General features: G+C 39.5%; 2 protein-coding genes across 7 annotated transcripts in view; one reads left to right on the forward strand and one right to left on the reverse strand.

Moving 5' to 3' along the window:
• Positions 1 to 18460, forward strand: part of LOC138847567 (uncharacterized) — a 668340-nt gene that overhangs the window by 283216 nt on the left and 366664 nt on the right. The window lies entirely within an intron of this gene.
• The window catches only part of GABRA3 (gamma-aminobutyric acid type A receptor subunit alpha3), a 327873-nt gene that overhangs the window by 133440 nt on the left and 175973 nt on the right, over positions 1 to 18460 (reverse strand). For all 6 annotated transcript variants that reach the window (XR_011385360.1, XM_051833856.2, XM_051833857.2 and 3 more), the window contains exon 5: positions 4483 to 4703. Coding sequence is in view for 5 of the 6 variants with exons in the window: in XM_051833856.2 (XP_051689816.1) it covers positions 4483 to 4703 (221 nt within the window). In the remaining variant the exon portion in view is untranslated. The remainder of the gene's footprint in view (positions 1 to 4482; positions 4704 to 18460) is intronic.

Here is an 18460-nt window from a genome sequence, read left to right on the forward strand (position 1 = left end):
GTTTTAAAGAAAAATACAATCAGCATGCTTATCCATATCCATATCAATAAGATATCATTAAATGAGATGAAATACCATGTATAGCCATGTCTGAATAATAGAAAAGGCTTCAAAAACGTGTATATCAGCTTGGACGGGACTCTGTTAATATTTGAGGTATGGTACCAATTTTAGTGTGCCTGATGGTGAAGTAAGCAGCACATAATGAGCTTTGACCTGCATTTTTATGGTTGTTCTGAGCTCTCAAGATGAGGCAAGGGGAGTCTTCTTTCTACACTGCCCTAATTACTTACCCACATAGTGCATGGTCAGATTTTTCTAGGAAAATTTCCTTCAGTAATTTTTCCATGGAATCCAGATAAAATTTTCACGGGTCAAAATAATAATAAGAGTGCTGCACAACAACTAACACTCCCTGTTTAACACTCCCTGTGTAACAGGCAAGCAGCAACATTAGTAACCAGATGAAGGGCTGGAAAAAGCAGACAGTGTGTGAAATGCATGTCACTTAGATGAATCAATTGTGGTACCATAAAGAGCCCAGCTTTTTTGCTTTGAGCACAGCTCTTCCTCCAGATCTACCTCCTTGAATCTCAGGTGAGCCATTTCCTGTGTAAGGAAATGAAGCGCTTCATCACAGTCCTGTAATTTTTTTAAGATTTATTTATTTACTTGAAAGTCAGAGTTACACAGAGAGAGGAGAGGCAGAGAAAGAGAGAGAGAAAGAGAGAGAGAGGTCTTCCATCTGCTGGTTCACTCCCCAGTTGGTTGCATCAGCTGGAGCTGTTCTGATCCGAAGCCAGGAGCCAGGTGCTTCTTCCTGGTCTCCCACGCGGGTGCAGGGGCCCAAGGACTTGGGCCACCTTCTACTGCTTTCCTAAGCCATAGCAGAGAGCTGCATCGGAAGTGTAGCAGCCGGGACTCGAACCAACAACCATATGGGATGCCAGCACTGCAAGCAGTGGCTTCACCCGCTGTGCCACAGCGCCAGCCCCTCCTATACTTTTCATTTCCTCCATTCTTCGCTTCAGAGTAACACAATGACATCCCACATATATTCCTATCTCATAAAACTTCACTTTCTTGTTCGAGTTAGGCTAGAATTTATAGCCAGTGGCTATCATATTCCCATTCATTCAACTTTATTTTTGAGTGTTTATTCCTTTGCTCTGCTTCATCCTCTGTCCTCTTCAATCTGCATTTTTTTTCATATTTCAACATTCTTATCTCCCCCTATCTTTTCTCCTCCTCCTCCAAAACTGAAACCTCTCTTCCTTTTATTGTTTAGTTTCTCCTCTTCATTGTTCCCATTCATTCCCTATTCTTTCCCCCTGCTATTCTGAATTTCTACAGTATTCAGTCCTTTCCTGCCCATTATTCTCTCTTCCCTCTAGCTCCTCCTCTATTTGCTTAGCCATCCGCATCTCCTCCTCATCATTGTATCCCTCCAACCACCTCATTGCAAATCCTCTCTTCCGTTTCCAACTACTCTAATCCCTTTTTTCAACAAATAATGCTCTTATATCCCCTCTACAAACTCTTATATTTTCTTCCCTTTATTACAAGCATGTCTCCCTTCTATTTATTCCTCTACTAATGCTCTATTTTCTCCATACTCTCCTTCATAAATTTATTCATTCATATCTCTCTTCTGTCCTTGTTTTCTACTGTCTCATTTCTGCCATTGCATAAGTATGTATCAGTTTCTTCATGGGAAACAAAGGCAGTTATTCATTTGCCCCTTGAATGTAGCTGTTACATTTCTCTACCTTCCATTGTTAATCAACCCTTTCAAAAGAATTTTCTATATTCATTGTCTCCTCTTCCTCTACTCTAACTCCTAAAAACTTTCCATTGTACAAGCCACTTCATTGAAACATATCTGTGAGGAACACGGATGTCCTCCATGGTACCAAACCTTGTGCATAGTTTAAGAATCTATATTACGGCCGGTGCAGCGGCGCACTAGGCTAATCCTCTGCCTGTGGCACTGGCACACAGGGTTCTGGTCCCGGTCGGGGCACCAATTCTGTCCTGGTTGCCCCTCTTCCAGTCCAGCTCTCTGCTCTGGCCTGGGAGTGCAGTGGAGGATGGCCGAAGTCCTTGGGCCCTACACCTGCGTGGGAGACCAGGAGAAGCACCTGGCTCCTGCCTTCGGATCAGCGTGGTGCGCTGGCCGCAGCGGCCATTGGGAGGTGAATCAACGGAAAAGGAAGACCTTTCTCTCTCTCTCTCTCTCTCACTGTCCACTCTGCCTGTCAAAAAAAAAAAATAGAAGAATAGAATAATAATAATAATATAGAAGAATCTATATTACTTGATATCTTTGTAATAACAAATGATATTGTAAAAATGTTTAAATAAGAGCCAGAACATGAATTCTGGCTCGACCATCTACTACCTAGGGGAACTTTAAGTCTCAGTTTCCTAATCCATAAAGTGGGGATAAGAGTGTTTATCTCACAGAGACATTATATTATTAAAGTAGTGTCTGGCACACTGTAAGTACTATGTTGATGTTAACTATCATCTTACTACTGTTATTATTCAACACTTTGATCTTTTTAAACTCTTTATTTCTTTGACCACTTCATTCTCTTGCTTAAAAAGCATATCATCTCATTATCTGCAACTTACTCGTTTAGTTTTACCTGTCTAGAATGTCTTCTCTCTATTCCCTCTTTCTTCTACCCAAATTTTTTTAAAACATTCTACTTATATAATCATATAAAAGCTAATATTATTACCAATACACAGGAGTTTAAGTGTTCCCTCTTCCAGGGACTCTTTGTTCAACCTGACTGAAAAGTAGTATGAGTTAAATGACCCTCTACCCTTCCACAATTACCCACATATTCAGCAGTTCAGTTAATATTGTTTGTGATTACCTAATTAAGTCTTTCCTATTATATTGTTATTGTCTTGAGGGAAGAGGTCATGTCTCATTAATATTTGCATACACAGAACTTAGTCTAAGACCATGTATATATTAGGAAGTCCAAACTTGTGTTTGGGGAATAAATAAATGAACCAATACTTATCTTTCCTCCATCCAAAATGTCCCTCCCTCTTACTCAATTCCTACTGTGTTCTTTCTTTTACTTCTCTATGTCCTCTCTTCTTTCATCATCTTTCCCGTCTCTTTAGGATATCTTAATATTTTACTCCATATTTTCCTTTATCTCCTCAACATTTCTATTCTTTATTATCTCTTCTCATTTTCTTTCTCTTTTCCCATCTTTATTATCCCAGATTTTATACATATAAATCAAAATTATATACATATATATAGCAATGTGATTAGTCTTCCCTTTCCTTCTTCATTCTTCTTCCAATTTTTACCCACATTCCATGTTTTGTTCATAATTTTCTTATCTGTTCTATGCTCCTTTCTCCTCTAGTCTCTCATCTCCCTCATCTCCTCTCTCATTCAACATTTCTGTTAAGTATTTGTTATCAGTTATTCCTTAGCCATGTCCCTGCCTCCCAAATTCTCCTAGAAAAACATCAATAAATACCAAATTTTAAGTTGTAAGGGACTAGTATAAGGGCAAGCATACTTTACTTGCTCACTACATATTTACCAGGAATGCAATGAATTTCATTGTGCACTGAATGACTGCATTTATCCATTCAGTAAAGGTTAATTCAACACAAGAAATAACAAATGTTTTAGTGTTGGAGCAAAGAATCATATTTTACCGTAAATGCTTTCAAAGTTATCATTTTTGGCAATAAAATTCAATACCTAATAACTAATGACAATAATTAGTCACAAATCATATAAAATTGTGATAGTTTTTATGCATCGGGAAGTAGAAATGTATGAAATATATTGTGAAGGCTTCAATACCCCAACACACACATACATATAACTGCTTGCTATATATAATTATATATTCTGCATACACACTTCATATATAGGGTCTAAAAGGTAAAATCTTAAATTGTTTAGAAACTTCACTTATATCAAACTCCTCAGCATCCTCAGGCAATGTGGCATAAAATAAACTTTAATATAATGTTTCATTTATATATATATATATATATATAAACACTTTAGGTTCCAGAAAATATCCATCATTATTTCATGTGAGCATCACAATTCTTCATCATAAGTAAAATTTGTTGCTTCAGTTAAATATAGCAAATCTTGATGATCACAGTGTTCATGGATGTGTATCTTGTGCATTTAAGGATCTTTGAATAATACGTCCCTATATGTTAGTCCACATGTGTCTCTGAGTGTGGAAACATTTTTATGTCATAAACATGTATCTCTGTGTGTCTCAGAATATTCCTATGTGTAGATATTTATATGTGTATCTTGAATATTAGGTGTATAAATGCAAATGTGTTAGGCACTTTATACATTTATATGCATAAACTTGACAGAATATTTAATGGATCCCTTACAACACACCACTTTCAATCCCAGTCCTATACCCAATATACTTTGAGTGAGGGTAACTACTCTCTGACCTCATTGTGTAGAGGAGGGTTCCATTGTCCACCAGTCTGAGCAGCTTGTTGGGTGTGGTCATGTTATGAGCCACTGATTTCTTGCCATTGTGGAAGAATGTATCAGGGGTCCAGATCTTGCTAGCCAGGAGATTGTTCAGTGGAAGGATCTTCATGGGTCCATCAAATTTTAGTCTTTCATCATGCCATGTCTGTCGAAAAAATACATCAATAGTGTACTCCTAGGAACAAAAAGAGAGAGAACACTGTCTCAGTAGAGTTCTTGAGGACCCGCTGTACTCCTAGCAAATATTAATTACCTTACAAGCTCTGATGCAGAGACACAGTAGTTGTTGATGAGTCAGGCAAATTATAATGATAGAGACACAATGCCATGATGAACAACAAATATGGAAATAATATATCTGACAAGGCTTTGCTTACAAAGATTACTGCCAACACACCTCACATATTAGACAAGCTGACTACAAGACTGCTTATGAAAAGGCAAGAGCTTCATTCTCTATGTGAAGACATCTCTAATAAGAACAAACTTCTTATTTTGTATTTACTTATGTATAATCCCATATGAACATCAAAGACTGATAGAACAATCACTATGAAAGCAAAACTTGATATTTTTAAAGATTTATTTATTTATTTGAAAGTCAGAGCTACACAAAGAGAGGAGAGGCAGAGAGAGAGAGAGAGAGAGAGAGAGAGAGAGAGGTCTTCCATCTGGTGATTCACTCCCCAGTTGGCCGCAATGGCCAGAGCTGCGCCAATCCAAAGCCAGGAGCCAGGAGCCTCCTCCGGGTCTCCCACGTGGGTGCAGGGGCCCAAGGACTTGGTGAAAATAAGCTCACAATCCACAACAAAATTCCTAAGGAAATGGTCATGAGCAGGAGTCAGCAGATGCAACACACAACTAAATTAACCCCCCTCCAAGGACTCTATATAACAGAATTATCAAATAGAGGTTCAGAAATAACTCTAAGTAAAATTACAAAGGTTATAGAGAGAAATAAAAAGGAGATTTGAAAAAAAAATCTGAGGTTGACCTTCCATACAAGAAAAATAATATTCAAATTTTAAAACTGATGTGTTACATAGAAGATTAGATATCACTAATGACAGATTAGTGAACTGGAAGATGTACATGAGGAAAAATGCTTGGTTTATATTTCAGGCTGATAAATGATGGAAGCATGAAAGAGCAGTGTAGTACCTTAGACAAAAGGAAAAGATTCAGCATATGTCTATTTAGATTCTAAATATAAGAGAATACACAAAATAAGAAGGAAAAAACATTCGATGCACTAATAATGAAGTTTCCCAAATTGTTCAAATATATTCATCCTTAGCTTAAAGAAAAATGAGTTACAAACTCAATAGATTAAAATTGATCCAAGCCACACATAGACTAATTAGAGAATACCAAAGAAGATATTTTAAAAGTAGTATAACAGGAAAACAATAAAATAAGGACATATTACCTACAAAAAATAATTTGATAGTAGACTTCTTAAAAACAAGAAGAGAAAGATAATAAAAATATATCCTGAAAATCCCGAAAGAAAAAGTAACTGTAAATCCCAAATTTTATAGCCAACTAGATTATTATTTAAGACTGATGTTAATATAAAATACCATAAGACAGATAATTTACAGCTAATACATCCTCACTCTTTTCCCAAATTTCTCATGGCTGATTCACACACAATCCTCAGGTCTCAGGAAAATCCCACTGTATCGGAGAGGCATTCTTTGGTCACCCTTTAAAAAGTAATAATTCCCCTTCCCCTTAATATGCCTGATTTTTCTTCTTCATAGTGCTGACAAAAATGTCTCTACTATTTCTTTCACTCCAATAGCCTAATCACTCCATGAGAGCAGAGATTTTGTTTTGTTTGCTGCTATATCTCCAGCACCTAAAACTCTTTCTTGCTTATGGTAGATGCTCTGTAAATGTTTTTGAAGAAATAAATGATTGACCAAATACTCATGAAAAGAAATACTGAATAAAGTTCTTCATGTAGTTGAAAATGAAGCCAGCAAGTATATGCAAGAAAATATGGTCAGCATAATTACTGAAAAATTTATAGCTAACCTAAACAAATAATGCCTACCTACAAATGATAATAAGGGTTATGAAAAGAAAGTGTGGACAACTAACTAGAGTAAACTAAATGGAAGAGGAGAGTACAAATACGTGGGTTAGTGCATCTTTGTTTTCTGAAAGGAGAGATATTGAATGTCATTAGGCTTTAGGTCAGGTATGCAAGTTAATACTTAAGGTAATCACTCAAGAATATGATAGAAATATAATGTTTTATTTTTTAAAGATTTATTTAGTTATTTGAAAGGTAGAGATACACAGAGAGAGAAGCAGAGGGAGGGAGAGAGAGAGAGAGAGAGAGAGGAGAGAGACAGAGAGAAAGAGAGAGGAGGGTCTTCCATCTGCTGGTTCACTCCCTGGTTGGCCATGACAGCTAGAGCTGGGCTGATCTGAAGCCAGGAGCCAGGAGCTTCTTCCAGGTCTCCCATGCAGGTGCAGGGACCTAAGGACTTGGGCCATCTTCCATGGCTTTCCCAGGCCACAGCAGAGAGCTGGACTGGAAGTGGAGCAGCCGGGACTCCTACTGGCACCCATATGGGATGCCAGCACTGCAGGTAGTAGCTTTATCCATTACGCCACAGCGTCAGCCCCAGAAATATAATGTAAAACTTAAAAAACAATAGAGAAAAACAAATGGGAATATATAAAGTCTTCAATTTTATAGAAGGGAAGAAAAAATAAAACACTGAGAAACATAGGAGAAAGGATATACAAAATAAGATGGTATCAACATACCAACATATCAACAAAATATAACAGAAGGATGCTATGTACATTCCAGAGACACACTTAAAGGCATGTACAAACATAAACAGTTTGAACATAAAGTCATGGAGTATGTGTGGGTAAATCCTAATCAAATTAAGATGGAAGAGCTATCCAATACAGACATAATGGACAGCCAGATCAACAATTGATATGGAAGGAAGGAGGAAGGAAGGGAATATCATTATATTTTTAGACTTGTACCTAAAAATTATACTGAATATGTTAAAATTAATTAAAATAAAATTTAAAATGAAATGTAAAAATTGTTTAAAAAATTAGGAAAACTTAGCTGACAAGCACAAGCTAATGAACACAATAGACTTATCCACTAACACTAAAGTACACATAGAGCACTTACCTAAAAATTGACTATGTGCTAAGTTACAAAGCAAATTTTAAAAATCATATGAAAAATGATATCCTACAGACCATCTTTTTAAAATATGAAGCATTAAATTGGGAATTGATAACAATAAAATTTTTACATTAGGAAACTGAAAATCACTCTGCAAGAAATTTGAGAAACATAGAAAGCATAAAGGATATTAGAAAATACTTAGAACTAAAGAATAGGGGATGATGTTCCGCATGTGCCACCTGCAACTCTGGCATCCCAGATGGGCAAAGGTTCAAGTCCCAGCTGCTCCACTTCCTATCTAACTCCCTGTCAATGCACCTGGGAAAACAGTGGAAGGCAGCCCTATTGCTTAGGTCCCTGCTACCCAAGTGAGAGACTGGGACTGCCACCCTAGTCACAGTCTCTATGACTCTTTTAGCTGAATGAATAAATCTTTTAAAAATGATTTATTTATTTATGTGAAAGGCAGTTACAGAGAGAGCAAGAGAGAGAGAGAGAAGAGAGAGAGAGAGAGAGAGAGAGAGAGATCTGCCATCCACTGGTCTACTCCCCAAGTGACCACAATGGCCAGGGCTGGGCCAGTCCAAAGCCAGGAGCCAGGAGCTTTCTTCAGGTCTCCTACATTGGTGCAGGGGCCCAAGGACTTGGGCCATCCTTCACTGCTTTCTCAGGTGCATTAGCAGAGAGCTGGATTGGAAGTGGAACATCCAGGACATTAACCAGCACCCATATGGGATGCTGGTTCCACAGATGGTGGCTTAACATGCTGTGCCACAGCACCCATGGCAAAGAAATATTTTTTATATAGTAGGGCAAGCCTCTGCCTGGGGTGCTGGCATCCCATATGGGAGCTGGTTCATGTCATGGCTGCTCTTCTTCTGATCCAGCTCTCTGCTATGGCCTGGGAATGCAGTAGAAGAAGGTCCAAGTCCTTGGGCCCTTGCACCCATGTGGAAGACACAGAAGAAGCTCCTGGCTCCTGGCTTCAGATTGGCAGAGCTCCAGCCATTGCAACCATTTGGGGAGTGAACCAAGATCTCTCCCTCTGTTTCTCAAATAAATAAATAAATCTTTAAAAAAAAACCTGAAGAACAATGAAAACATTCATTTTTTACTAAATATTTTCAATCTGAGGCTGGCTGAATTTGCAAATGTAAAATCCACAGATGTGAAGGGTTGACTATATAAGCTCACTGGCAGCTTGTAGAGAACAGATTATAAAGAACTAGAGTAGAGACAGGGAAATCAGTTAGGAGCTTTTGTCAGTTGAACCTGCCAGAAGTGGATTGGAGCAGAATAGTAGCAGTGGAAATAGTAAAAACTGCTTTAATCTGAAAATATCTATGACTATAGACACAGAGACAAAGAATAAAATAATGTAAAACAATCTAAGAAATGTTTTAAAAGTATTATATACTTATCAATTTTGATTCTTACAAGGAATGTAAAGATGGCCTAATGTTAGGCACTCTATTAATATAATTTGCCACGCTAACAGATTAGAGGAGAAAAATGATGCAGTCATATCAGTAGACACCAAAAGAAAAGCTGCATTATTTCAAAGACATTCATAATCAAATGTGCACGCACACATAACAGAAGACAGAGTCTATATGGAGTTTCTGCTTTTGCAGAAGGATGTAATGGCAATGATGCCTGATCTTTGGTAATGCAGATTGGCTACTAAACATAAAAAAATGCTTAATCTATAAAACAATCAGGAAAATGCAAATAAAACCAATTAGGTTGCATTTCATATCCATCAAATTGTCAAAAATAAAGTGCTACAATATTAAGTCTTAGCAAAAGTGTAGACAAACTGAGTTCTCATATACTGTTAGTGGGATTATAAACTGATATAACATATCAAAGCATGTTTAACCCTATCTGAAAAAAGTTTAAAATGTGAAAACCTTATAAATCATAAATTTTATCCATAGTTACACACCCTACAGAAGTCAAATATATCCATAAGAAAATGTATACAAAGATGTTATGATGTTTGAAATACTGTAGCTGGAAATTAGCAAGAGAATAGATGAATGTATGAATAAGTACTCATACAATGTAATGGTACAAGAAATTATTTAGTGTTATGGCCAGCATTGTGGGGTAGCAGGTAAAGCCTTCAACTGTGACGTCAGCATCTCATATGGATGCCCGTTCAAGTTCTGGTTGCCCCACTTCTGATCCAGCTCTCTGCTAATGTGACTGGGAAAGCAGCAGAGGATGGCCCAAGTCCTTGGGACTCTGCCATCCACACTGGAGACCCTGATGAATTCCTGGCTCCTGGTTTTGGCATGGATCAGCCTTGGTCATTGGGGCCATCTGTGGAGTGAACCAGTAGATGACTTCTCTCTCTCTCTCTCTTTCTCTCTTTTTCTCTTCCTTCTTTCCTTCCTTCCTTCCTTCCTTCCTTCCTTCCTTCCTTCCTCCCTCCCTCCCTCCCTCCCTCCTTCCTTCTCTCTCTCTCCCTCTCTCTTCCTCCCCTCTCTCCATCCCTCCTTCCCTCCCTCTCTCTCTTTCTTTCTTCTTTCTTTCTTTCTTTCTTTCTTTCTTTCTTTCTTTCTTTCTTTCTTTCTTTCTCTCTCTCTCTCTCTCTCCCTTCCTTCCTCCCTCCCTCCCTCCCTCCCTCTCTCCCTCCCTCCTTCCCTCTCTCTCTCCCTTTCTCTCTCTTCCTTCCTCCTTCCCTCCATCCCTCTCTCTCTCTCCCTCTCTCTCTTTCTTTTCCTTTTCTTTTCTTCTCTCTCTCTCTTTCTCCCCCCTTCTCTCTTTCTCCCCCCTTCTCTCTGTAGCTCTGATTTTCAAAAATAAATAAATAAATAAATACTTAAAAATGTAGAGTTAAATGTGTCAAAAATAATAGCTTTCAGTATAGTTACAAATAGGTTGTAAAATTATACATAACCTCAGGCTGGTACTATGGGGCAGTAGGTTAATCCTCTGCCTGTGGTTCCAGCATTCCATATAGGCATCAGTAGTCTGGGCTTCTTCTTTTTCCAATCCAGCTCTCTGTTAATGGCCTGAGAAAGCAGTAGAAGATGGCCCAAGTGCGTGGTCCCTTGTGCCCACGTGGGAGACCCAGAAAAAGTTCCTGGCTCTGGCCGTTGCAGCCATCTGGGGAGTGAAACAGTGGATGAAGGATCTTTCTCTATGTCTCTCCCTCTCACTCTATGTAACTCTACTTCTCAAATGAATAATAATAATAATTATACATAACCTATGATGAATTTTATGTAAAAGTTTGAAAACACTAAAATCACTATTAACTACTGTTATCATTAGGCATAAGTCTAAAGCAATGACAAAAAAGTAAGTTCATGGTTGTAATTATTTTGGGAAGGGAAAAAGAGAAAAGAAAGGTATCAGGGCAAGATACTCTTTATTCATGTCTTTAAAGGTCATTTTGTAAAATATGAAAATAAATATGGTACTGAGGGAGCCTGGGACTAGAAGCAGGCCAGACTGGCTCCATCCCACAGCTGCTTGCCAGCACACTAAGGGGCTCCATTAAGACTGCCCCTTGCCTTCACAGTAACTCATGTGTAACCACCACACTTGCTCCTTGGAGATCACGTGCTAAAAGACATAGCAATGCCCCTAGATTACGAGTCTCCATAGCTTGGTTTGTGTTTCTACCAGCTCGTCCAATTTTTGAAGTTCCTTTTTTCTTACTTAAATAAGTAAGAAATGACTGCACTTCTTCTACTCTCATCTTGTGTCCAGTCTCATAAATTGTCACTGATACCAGGACACAAACCCAGAATCATCTCACCTGAAACATTATTGGGGGCTCCCCTGGGATTTCCTCTCCAAGCAATCAGTAAGAGACCACCAATGGTCTATTGCACCTACTTGCTCTTTCCTATCATCTTCATTTTCCTTTCTGGAATGATGCCATGGATGCATGTGAATGGAGGTAACCTGGTGGAGGATTGATGGTCTCTGACCAAGGCTGCTCCTTGGTGTGATCTAAAACTCCCCAGATGAATTCCAGATCACCCGAAAGGGTATCTGAGCATTGACTTCCCCTTGACTTTTGTTTCTGACTGGACGACTCTCCTCGGTGGTGCAGAGGCGCGATTCCTGGGCTCCCCTCGAGTATGCTCCTTGTGGTTTTCCCCTTGAAGTGACTACACAGACCTTTGGAAGACCCTCTCCACACTCCCCAGCTGAGTTGAGAAGAGCACCAGCCTCTTCACTTTTCCCTTCTTGGAGCTCTGTCTCCTAAGTGGCCTCTTGCCTCTATTTCCCTGCATGTGCTCCAATATGCATTAGTGTCTTTTCAGGGGTCTGTCATAGTGTCCTCCAGTCTCATCGTCAGGAAACTTACCTCATCTATTCTTTCATGAGCCACCATGGCCCCTTTGTTATGTATTTGACTGTTAAGTATTTTTTATTCCCAGTGGAGGGGAGGTTTATCAGGTGACTGTTGCTTGTACTATAATTTTGTTCGGAAATTTCTGAGCAAAAGCTAGGCCCAATAATGATAAATGCTGTTCAATATATATACAGATTAATCCATATGATGAAGTTTTGGACTTCTCAAGACATCTCCTGACCTGACTCCTCATCCATGAGTCTGGTTTAACTGAGAGTCCCACGATTAGACACTTCCAGTGTTGGCTTTTGATCCAAAGTTATTTTGATACAAGGTTACTGTCCGTATGCAGGGTCTCTAGTTCTTCTCCCTCTAGCCTCTCTGCAGGCTCTTACAAGAGCGTCCTTATAGGTCATTATTCCTGATCCTTAAATTTAACAATCCTTTGGGACCTATGGGACCCCTCCATCATGTAATTTCCTTCTTTGTGCATTTGAGTCCCAAAAAGAAGCCCTTTCAGACATTGGTTCTTCTTGGGTGGCTTGAGTGGACTTTGGTGTTGGCCCAATGGAAACTTCAGAAGGACATGAGTACTGACTGTGTGCAACATTTACAATTGTGACCCATCATCAGGGTAAGAAAGGGCCACACTGGTACAGGGCACTAGATTCTGGATAGGCACTGGTTTTTATGGAGTGTCCCCTCCAGGAATCCTTGGGATAGTGGGAGACATCCCACTGACCCTCTTCAGACTTGGGGACACTCTGGGGATGTCTAGACCCGGTCCTGCTTGTCTTGTAGATGGGCAACACTCCCTTGACTATTCCAACTTTGCTGGAATGTATCCTCAACCATTGATAGAAGTTTGACCCACAGAACTTCATAAAGAAGAGGCTAGTTTGCTTTTGCACCTGAGCCTGGCCTGTCTACTCTATAGGAGATGGCAAAAATGGTCCAAAGAAGGGAGTATACATTTTAATATTCTTCATCAACTAGATTTGTTTTCTAAACGGGAGGGCAAATGGTCAGAGATCCCATATATTCAGGCTTTCTCTGCAATAAGGGATAATGAAACTCTATGCAAACACTGCCTAGGAGACTTGTCTCTCCTGACAGTGGTTCAAAAACAAGGAAAAGATAGAAAAGGAGAACCTCCCCTAGAAAACTCTAAAAATCCAGATTCCCCCACTTCCTTAGTTCTCAAACATATTTCTCCTGCTATCACCACCCTTATCAATCTGTGTACCTTTCTCTGCTCCCTTTGAGGAAGCAGGAGACAACTGCCACAGGAAATTCCATCAGAGTCCTGCCATCCCTTCTCTCTCCAAGAGTTAAAACAAATCAAGAACTACATGAGAAAATTTGCTGAAGACCCATATAAATATATTGAAACCTTTATAGAGGTTAGCTAGGTGTTCAAACTCACTTGGAAAGATAAAATGATCCTCCTTAATCCTTTAAGATTTTGAAAAGTGTGTGATGGATACCTATTTTTTTCATATAATTTCTTCACATTTGAAAGTACAAGGGATGATTATTTGCTCTTTAAGTATCCCATGACATTTGGCCAAAGGCAATCACATCTTGACCTGACCATTCGAGAAATCCAATCAATTTCTTTGCAAATTGAGCACTTATATATTCTCCAGGAACGATTGCCTCTCAATTGACAAATGAATTCTGTTGTTTTGTGAGTCATTTAAATCAAATCTTATGGACAATAAGCCTAAGTCTGTCTCCTGGGAAAGGCAGTTAATATATTTCCTACCCAGAGCAGAGAAGACACTTAGCTCTTAGAGAAGATTTTCTAGCTAGGTGTTAGGGTTTGATTTGAATGGCTTCAACTCTCTAACAATGTTTGATATGTCAACCTGGCTCCCACAGAGAGCCTCCAAGCATTATTCAACTTTATTGTGGGGTATAGAGTCAATATACTTGATGACCACATTACAGTGAAGGCCTAGTCATTTTCCAGTTTTTGAGGCCACTCCCTTTTGTTCCAGACAACCTGTTCTCTCTTTGCTATCTGGATTTTCTCTGTCATGCTCTATTTTGGACAATCATAATCTGTATCTCTCTTTCAGGTATACTTAGCCCTTGGACTTGTCTCATTGGTTATGTTTTTGTGTCTTGCTTATATTTGTTACATAAAAGTATCCCAAGAGAAATCCTTTCTTCCTTAAAATAAGGTATTTAACTGAAAAGCAGAACAACGGCCGGTGCTGCGGCTCACTAGGCTAATCCTCTGCCTGTGGCGCCAGCACACTGGGTTCTAGTCCTGGTTGGGGCGCCGGATTCTGTTCCAGTTGCTCCTCTTCCAGTCCAGCTCTCTGCTGTGGCCTGGGAGGGCAGTGAAGGATGGCCCAAGTGCTTGGGCCCTGCACCCACATGGGAGACCAGGAGGAGGCACCTGGCTCCTGGCTTCGGATTGGCACAGTGCGACAGCTGCAGCACGCCGGCCATAGCGGCCATTTGGGGGGTGAACCAACGGAAGGAAGACCTTTCTCTCTCTCTCTCTCTCTCTCACTGTCTAACTCTGCCTGTCAAAAAATTTTTAAAAAAATTAGCAAAAATAAAAATAAAAAGTAGAACAAGATATATATATATATTATAGTATATATAATATATATATATATATATAGAGAGAGAGAGAGAGAGAGAGAACAATCTTCCATCTCCTGGTTCACTCCCCAAATGGCTCCAATAGCCAGGTTTGGGACAGGCAGAAGCCAGAAACCAGGAACTCCATCAGGGTCTCCTACATGGATGGTATGAGTCCAAAATAACTGGTCCATCTTCTGCTGCCTTTCCAGATCCATTAGCAGGGAGCTGGATCAGGAGAGGAAGCAAGACACAAACCAGCACTGCCATTAGGATATTGGGGTCACAAGCTGCGCCTTAATTAGCCACACCACAACACTGGCCTCCATGGATCCCTTTCTATACTACATATGGAAGTACAACATTTTTTGTAGTAAGAGGAAACTGACAGCCTAAGAGGCTTTCGAAATAAAAGCTCCCATCCATTCGTGCCTAACATTGTCAGTAAGGGAGGGATTGAGGTGGTTGTAGCAACTTTTTCCAGTGCTAGGGAAGAAACAGATACAATAATTTCAAACATGCTACTACCAAGAAAGGGGCCCTGGTGTCATTTGCTTTTTAGTTAACACCACTTTTTTTTTCTGTGTTTCAATACTTTGATAACTTTGCATGATTTTCATAAGCAATTGTCAGGTCAAAATGTTACCTGAATCTGTTATCAAGAATTATGACTATAATGTATTTTATGAGTTCTAATTTCCTAAGCCTTCATTTTATTTGTTTGTTAAGCTAGGTGGTTAGTTCTCTTATTTTATTTTCTATTTGCATCATTACCTGGTTGTTCACTGTACACCCTAGGAAGTTTCTCTGTTCGCAAGTGACAGTTGGCACTTTTTACCTAGCAATATCTAAGTAGTTAAATTATCCATGCGAAAAGTTTGAGTTAACAATATTTGTACTGGAATTTTAGTTTTCCTAGTTGTTCCTACCCTGACTCTCCTAACATTACTCCTCTTTGTCTTATGTTCTCACTATTTTTAACAGTATTTTAATAGATACCTTTTGAAAATATAACAAAGAACCTTAGGTCCTTTGACCTGCTCAAAGATCAGAAGAGAAGATAGGGCAGTGTCTAGGACCTTATCTTGAGAGCTAGAATGGGAGCTCAGTCAGATGGTTGTTTGGACCAGAAGAACATTCAAAGGTTTTCTCAGCAGTGACTTTCCTAACTTCCTTTACAATCCCAGACTATATGAATAAAATGCTCACTGTAAGCCAGTTCTCTGCTGTTTCTACACTCTAATTCAAAGGCTATGGGGAGATTCAGGAAAATATCCATTTTCCAAGAGCAATTTTCTACTGGTAAGTGATGAACAGCCTCAATATGCGACAGAAGTGGCAATGAAACCACTAAATCCTTGGCAGCCTTCCTGTTTAAACTTCTACCATCTTTCCATACATCTGTTTGAGAAAATTATCTAAATTCTCCTAATAATAGATAATCATGGAAGGTTGCATGACCTCAGTTCACTCAAATTTGGATATTATCCCTTGTTCTATTTTTCTCCTGGGAAATTGTGGGCACAGCAATTCGTATTACTACAAAGGAGCCATGTGTCATCTAACTGTCGAGTTGCAAATGGTAAACATAAACTTTTCACTGATGATGCCTATAAAGGTTCAATTACAACCAGTTTCCAACTTATCTCTTGTACTCAGAACTGATTTTTTTCTTCCTCTGGCTTTTCCCTTATAATCATCTACTACTCTTCAGGTTTTTTTTTTTTTCATTTTTTAAAAACTTTTATTTAATGAATATAAATTTCCAAAGTACAGCTTATGCATTACAATGGCTTCCCCCCCATAACATCCCTCCCACCCGCAACCTTCCCCTTTCCCGCTCCCTCTCCCCTTCCATTCACATCAAGATTCATTTTCGATTCTCTTTATATACAGAAGATCAGTTTAGCATATATTAAGTAAAGATTTCAACAGTTTGCTCCCACACAGAAACATAAAGTGAAAAATACTGTTTGAGTACTAGTTATAGCATTCAATCTCAATGTACAGCACACTAAGGACAGAGATCCTACATGAGGAGTAAGTGCACAGTGACTCCTGTTGTTGACTTAACAAATTGACACTCTTGTTTATGGCCTCAGTAATCACCCTAGGCTCTTGTTGAAAGGAGCCAAGAGCCACCATAAAAAAAAATGGGGCTCCTGAGACAAACTGTTCCAGAGACGGCCTTGGAAAATGGGGAGTAAACCGGTTCACAGAGAAAGCAGTCAGCTACTGACCAGAGATACACAGAACACCTGCCTTGTAGATAAGCCCCCTTCCCTACGCTTGCTCAAGGTTAACAAAGAAAGCTGCAAGGCACGTAGCAACCTACTCCTGTCTCCTAGAAACCCCCTCCCCTAATGTATCCCTTTGACCTAGTACTTTTCCACCGACATTACCACTTTAGACTGCCATACAAGGCCCGCTACTGAAAATTATCCAATGAACTTACGCCAGCCTATAATATGTTAATTTTGTGGTTTTGCCCTTTAAAAGCTGTGTGAGATAGCTGCTCGGGGCTCCTCTCACTTGCTTGCTGCTTGCAGCAGTAGGGGGCCCATTTGTACAAATGAAATAAATTACCTCCTGTTCTATTGCATCGTTTGGTCCGGAGTCTGTGTTTCTGGGGTCGTCACAAGAGGACACCGCTTTTGGGGTCCTACATTGTCATGAGTTGCCAAGGCTATGGAAGCCCCCTGAGTTCACCGACTCTGATCATATTTAGACAAGGCCATGGTCAAAGTGGAAGTTCTCTCCTCCCTTCAGAGAAAGGTACCTCCTTCTTTGATGACCCGTTCTTTCCACTGGGATCTCACTTGAGGAGATCTTTCATTTAGGTTTTTTTTTTTTTTTTTTTTTTTTTTTTTTTTTTTGCCAGAGTGTCTTGGCTTTCCATGCCTGAAATACTCTCATGGGCAGATATTAATACTTTTAAATAAAGATATAGAGATGCACCTGACATGTATTCTGCTTTTCCACTGCTTTCACTTAAGTGGGGGGTCATGGTAATAATTCATTCCCCAAATTTAATTTATTTCATCTCACTGATTCTTGTGCTTAACAAATACTTGGGAGTCTACCATGTGCCAAACATTGAGTCAGGCAATGATGGTAGTAAAATGAACCAAACATAAATGGCCCATAACAAAATGGAGTTTCTGTCAAGTAAGGAGTTGTGGGGGGCAGTATGTGACCAAGGAACGAAATGGGTGCAAAGTGTTATGGCTGGTGCTATTTCACTGTTCAAAGTGGCATCACAATTTTCTCTCTTTTTGATGGAAACATTATTTCCTTAGGAAACTATTTTGGTCCCAAATTCTCTGCATGGATGGAAATGAGGTAAGAACTCAGCCAGCCCTAATTTCCATCTACTTTTCTAAGCAGTCTGTGGTCTCAGGGGAGCCTGAGCTCCTGCTGCAACTAGTTGCTAAAATCAGAGAACTGCCTGGTTCTTTGTCCAGTCAGCTTTGACCCTGAGATCAATTGACACAGACTCTGAAGAAGCACAGGGAGAAAAGAATTTTTAAAACACCAGAAATTTGTTTCACAGCCAGACTAATTGCAGACATTTTGCCTTGTAACAGGATGGAAGTGCTGCTAAAAATAACACAAAATTAATTTGACCAAAGTCTGCCCTCCCTATCAGGAAAGAGCCCTTCTGTTGCTTTAGCTTAATGATGAGGAACAGAAACAAACAAGCAAGTGGGATATGAATCTTCAAAAGAGATATGGAGAAAGGTTAGATGATTAGAAATGTCATCTGAGCCTCTGCACACACACATGTGCCTGATTGGGTGGCAAAGGATCAGGAAAAAGAGGTGCTTGGAGC

Source organism: Oryctolagus cuniculus, chromosome X (genome assembly GCF_964237555.1).
Source record: "Oryctolagus cuniculus chromosome X, mOryCun1.1, whole genome shotgun sequence".
Taxonomy (NCBI): domain Eukaryota; kingdom Metazoa; phylum Chordata; class Mammalia; order Lagomorpha; family Leporidae; genus Oryctolagus; species Oryctolagus cuniculus.